At 30.9% G+C, this 6000-nt stretch overlaps 1 protein-coding gene across 1 annotated transcript in view; it reads right to left on the bottom strand.

The window, feature by feature from the left end:
• Positions 1 to 827: 827 nt before the first annotated feature.
• LOC117177452 (scavenger receptor class B member 1) overlaps positions 828 to 6000 on the bottom strand; it is a 261744-nt gene continuing 256571 nt past the window's right edge. The window contains exon 7 of the mRNA XM_033368152.1: positions 828 to 4832. Coding sequence (XP_033224043.1) covers positions 4587 to 4832 — 246 coding nt within the window. The 3' untranslated portion in view covers positions 828 to 4586. The remainder of the gene's footprint in view (positions 4833 to 6000) is intronic.

Below are 6000 nucleotides of genomic sequence, written 5' to 3'. Positions count from 1 at the left end.
CCATTTAAGAGGCAGCACGACATTGGCTGCAGTAAGCTTTAATCCAGCCATGCCTCTATGGCAGCGTACCGTCAAACCTTAGAGACAGACTCCACAATGAGTCCAAAGAATTGCACGTACGTCGACGTATATTGATATTAACGCGAACATCTGCGTTGTTCTCCATTGCTACCAACTTTCGCGTGTGTTTCATTGGTTTACACTCCATTGTTCCTCTAAACACTGAATTGCATTGATCTACTGGAACACCGAAATGTGAACCAAAGAAATACGCGCATGAGCTGGTAGAAATGGGCGAAAAAGTACATGTGAGCATTTATACGAAAGTACGTCGACGTACGTACAATTCTTATGTTAGATTGTGAAGCCAGCCTGAAATTCTATAAGTGCTCAAATTATCCGTCACTAAATTAAGGAGACTTCGAAATTTTTATTAATCTTATTTTTAATATTGCAAACCTTTAAATTAGAAAGTCTTCTAAATTGTTGAAATTAAATAAGTATAAAATTCCTTTGTGATTGAAAAATCTTTTAAGTTTTAATTTTAATTGAATAAAGTTTTGTACATTTAGAAGTGCACTTAACTCTGGATTTATGTGCGGTTTCGGACACTATCCCCTTCGTCCCTACGCTGCTGTCTATCACGCATGACAGAATACCGCCTCTCTATCGATCCCGACGTCCTTGCATCGCCAAAATGCTGAGGATTAAAATTCTAGAAATTACGTAAACCTAAGTTAGTTAAATCCATAATTAAGTTTATCGATAATTTTGCGAGACTCGATAACAATACAGGGAAGGCAAGAAAAACGAAAATTTAGACAACATTTTTGAATTATTTGGCATCTTTGATCTTTATTGTACAAAACGTAAATTTACCTATCAATTATATGCCTACAATTATTTATAATAAAACATATACAAAGTCATAATCAATACAATTATAATCAACATAATTACAACAGACGGAAAAAATTAATTATTATTCCTTTTTTACTTCTTAAAACTTTAAACAAACATTCTACGACCGTTTCCTGACATTTCTCTTTATACACAAATATATTTTGCATTTTTCTCACGATGAGCAAGGAACTCTACAATAACGGATAATTACAAATAAATAATCCGAGCTTGATCTACAATTGCAATATAAAACTTTACAATGCATATGTTCGAAGTCGTGTTGTCTAAAATTGGTTGCAATGGGTATACATATTTTGAGTTTATTCTAGAGAATTGGGAAAAGTATAAAAGTTATGTACCAGCTACACAAGATTCAAACTCCAATAACAACGTTTTATTCCCACGAATTAACTACTAACGAATTCAAGGCACTCAACATTTTTGAACATTTCTACCCTCTTCAAAGGAACGATAAAAATCAATAATTAAAAGAATCAACAATTTCATTCGAAATAAAAAAACTTTCAGCTTTCTTATATTTCCATCTTTTAATTTTCACTACCGGCACATTTATTTAGAGCAATATCTTAAGGAACACCAATGCACTTTTGAGATAAAGTAGAGGACACACCATTTTGATAAAAATTGTGTTTAAACTAGGTATATTTTTTTAAAGTAAAGCATCCTCTTTGTAATCGAATTCTAGAGTTTTAAAGAAGAGTTAGGAAGAGGGAAAAGTATGATTGGATGGAGGATAAAAACAAGAGGCGGATCTTGCGAAATACGTAGCAAATTTAAAAAAACAAAACTTAAGTTGACAAAACGTTATCATTATGCCATTTGCAAACATCGTTACTTCAGGGTCAAGTTATTCAGTAAGAACGATACATGGCGAAAAAACGTGGTTTATCAGGAATATAAAACTGTAATTTCGATTTCATTTTGTTAATTAATAAATTATGCCTCTTTCATGTTCTGAACAAGATTATTCCTGAGTGGTTGTTTCGTTTTTCCAGATAAAATCTGAATATTTTAGAACCAAAGAAGACATGCAAAATAAATTAGTCTAAATTTGAAGAAACCCATGTCCATTCTCTGAATTAAAAAAAAATAAATATTTACACAATTGGAAACAATTATTGAATTAATTTGAATTAATTTTGTAAATCTATATAGTTTTTGTTCTTTTGACATTAGTAACACTTGGAAAAAACTCAAATCTTCCATTAGACATATTCATTAATTATTTTGTTGCACACTTCGAACGAAATGATATTTTTTTCAAACTTGTTTAAACAATATAAACGGCAATTTCAGATGCTCTTTTAATATAATTTGTAATAGAAATTCAAATTGAAGTTTAAATTTCAATAAAAATTTGGTTCTTAAATTCATTTTAATTAAGTACATCGACATCCAGACCGAAATTGTTCAAAAACTGATGTTTGCAAGTGAATATTGTAAATTTAAAATCTCTTTAAATTTGATCGCTATTTTATTACATTATTAGCCCACTAATATAGTCCGATTTGAAGATACGCTCTTATTTCTTGTTTTTGGTTAGATAATTATATCTCTTTTTATCGAAAAAAGTATTTCTTTTAGTTGCAAGACCAGTCGTTCTTCAGATTTGTATACTGTAAGTTTATAGCTTTTATTCGTCTGCAGCGCAAAGATAAACTAAAGGGAGTTTATTTTGAAGTGACTTCTAAATTTTAAAGAAAAAACTTTCAAAATAAGGCGATTCAATTCAATGTCTTTTGATAATCAGATGCAATTTTACTATTGAAGTTTCGATTTATGTACGTACATTTTTAAATAACTAATCAAGAGGTAAAATCCCAATCGTCAAACTATAAAATGGCTGAATATCATTCTTCAACAAAAAAGTATTTGATTTTGATAAATTTCGAGTCTTTATATCGATTTTTCTTCGTTTAGAAAATGAATCTTAAATGTTTTATCACACATTCGGCTGAACTTTTAAACTTGTCTTTTTATGGCCACAATTATTAATTTTTATATTAATAATCAACTTAGCTTTCAATTATTGTAGTGATTTAGATTCGAATCAACTTTACAAAATTCTTTGATCGGCTTATTACCTCTCTGGTATTTGCAAGGATTATAAAGAACTGAGAATGTTGAAGATTTTGTAGAAATGGAAAATTGGTGATTTATTCTGACGAATAAAGTGTATTCGAATTTATTTTTAAAATAAAAAGCTTATTAGAATCGTGCTATAATTATAGTGTATTAGAATCTAACCAATCTTTCTCTATTAAACTTTTCCAGATTTTCTTCGCTAACCATGTCATTTTAATCACGTGGGAGATTTAAGAGTGTAATATTTATTTTGTTATAGTTATTCGCATCTCAAAAATTCCAATGGGAAATAACTTTGATAAGGTTAGATCCTAATCATTTAAAAATTGTGTAAGAACAAAATAAAGAATTTTCGCCTCCATAATTTTAAATGAATTTTTGGATCTTCCCTTCTTATTGAAATTTGGCAAAAATCCTGTCATATTTAAGAAATTCGAGAGAGAGAGAGAGAGAGCGAGAGAGAGAGAGAGAGAGAGCTTTCATAATTTCATATTGTTTCAGTTAATCTCTAATTTTGTAATATTATAAATATTACATCTTACACTTGGCAACATTTTGAATATCTTTTGCGACTTTTGTTTGTAACATTATGTATAAATGAAATTAAAGATTAAATATATTTTTCTCGTTAAAGTAACTAATAAAACTTTCCCTTCTAGTTGAAGGTAAGCATTATAAATATTCCTTAAAATAAAACCAGCTTTCTTTGTTATATATAATTGAGCAAATAATTTGTTTAAATTAAACCAATCTTCCTTACATAGTAATCCCGATAAAATTAAAGGAGACTTAAAGTTTCACAAATATAGGTGAATTTAAACACCTTTCAAATCCTAAGATAATATCCTCATAATTCCCAATTTAATGATGATCTGACTAAAGTTTACAGAAGTCAAGCAAATTTATTACAAACCAAGGTTTTCCTTGTAAAGAAAGATTCGTCCAATGGTATAAATAAAAAATGTTTCCCTTATTTAAATATATCTTTTTGTAAGTGGATTATGGATAAATACTGGGATCAACCCTCACAATGTAAATCCTACAATCTCCAATTGAATCAATAATAATAATAAATGACTTTTAAAAATGATTCGGTCATCCATATGAAATCCGTATGATGCGACATTGAAGATTCATTCTCTCCAGATTACAATTGTTAATCTTCCCGCAAATCCCGTCCAGTGCACATAAGTATTCGTATAAAAATCCTTCCGGATAATCGACTTCGTCTCAGACAAAATAAAGAACATAATAAATATCACGTCATATATGCTGTACAAGACACGGGGTGAAGGCGACGGGAGCAAACTTTACCTCGCGGCGCCAATGGCCGAGGGAAGAAGGGAAAACTAGTAAACCAGCACTGGTTCAACCAGTCGAAGCCACAAAGGTGCTAAAGGATGTTGTTGCGGATGGCTCGCAGACATAAAAAATAAAAATATTAACTTTATGAGAGCAAGATAGCAACGGCTAAGGTCGCTGTCGTCGCGAAGATTGGAGATCATACTGGGGCTCTGTTGGATTCTGGGATAATGCGTTCATTGCGTCCACTGCATCCATCGACTTTGCAAACTTTTCTACTTCGGGTTTTGGAAGGCTGGATTTAGCTGACCGGTCTTGTTGCTAGCATTCGCGGGCAACGGTGTCGTCAAATGCAATTTTTCTTGACGTTTTGCTGCTCTCACTAGACACATCAAAGCTCCTACGAGGACAATTAGACCGATAACGGCCAAGGCACCTGACACTGCTGCTCTTGCAATTGGAGGAACCTCTACTGCAATCTTCAACAGAGCTTTCACTTCCTGGGGAAGCTCATCGATTCCCTATAAAGATATTTAAGGATTATTAGAAAATGGTTTTAAAATGTGATATACTTTTATTAGAGTGATTCAAAAATGGCTTTATTATTTTTCTAAAATGGCAGCACTAAAAAATTGTTTTATTTTGTGTCAAAATTGCGCTTTATTTTTTGCAGAATTTAAAATAAAATATTTAGGAGCATATTTAATAAAACAGATATGTATTTACTAGGGTGGTTCAAAAATAAAAAAGTACGAATATCAACATGCATTTTCGATTTTTTCTTGTTCCTTCTGGTTCAAAATGAACCGCATGGATGGGAAAACAAACCCGATAATATTTTTAGGTCAGTAGTCGCGAATTGATATATTTTTACAGAGAAATTCATTTTTATCAAAAACAGCAGATCATTATGCAAAATCATACAGAATGTAGAAGAGGGGCTGATTGAAACGAGTAGGTTTTTACGATAAGTTTTTTTTTATTATTATGCGTACTAATAATTTTAATTTCTACTAAAGGCCTCATAGTAAGTCGAATGTATAATTCAAGCTTTTTTCTATAATTTTTCTTAGCATATCTACTTAAGTATGCATAATAATTATAAAAATATGTTCAACAAATAAAGACTTATTCTACCGAGTTGAATCTTTTATATTCTGATCTTATAATAACCGAATATCTGTATGTCTATTGTATTGATGTATTTGAGAAAAAATGTATTTGAGTGTTTTTCATACTTAAGTTTAAAAAAAATGTGATTTTGACACATCGAAATGACATTTCACTTTTTTGTATACTGACTACTTCTGTACCCAGTTGCGTAGTTCTAAGACAAAAGTAGCCAGGGGCTACTTTCGTAGAAGCTTGGGCTCACTAAGTGTATGGAAACTTAACAGATAAGCTTGAGACTTGGTCTCTAACTTGGAAAATAAGTTCATTATTCACATGAATTAACAAATTTTTACACGATCTGGGGTATATATGGTATGCTGGGGTATATAATTTCTTCTTCGATCATGTCGATGATCATCTCCCACCAAAAGGGAACCTCCCCAGCCAAAGGGCCAAAATTACTAAATTAAAAACAAGTTTGTTTTGCAATTTGCGATTTGAAAATAAGATATTTGGAATATACATTTTTTTATCTAAAACTATAAACGTATATAATTTGTCTAGAAAAGTTTTTAA

The sequence above is a fragment of the Belonocnema kinseyi genome, chromosome 7 (genome assembly GCF_010883055.1).
Source record: "Belonocnema kinseyi isolate 2016_QV_RU_SX_M_011 chromosome 7, B_treatae_v1, whole genome shotgun sequence".
Taxonomy (NCBI): Eukaryota; Metazoa; Arthropoda; class Insecta; order Hymenoptera; family Cynipidae; genus Belonocnema; species Belonocnema kinseyi.
This window is presented reverse-complemented; position numbering and strand designations above follow the sequence as displayed.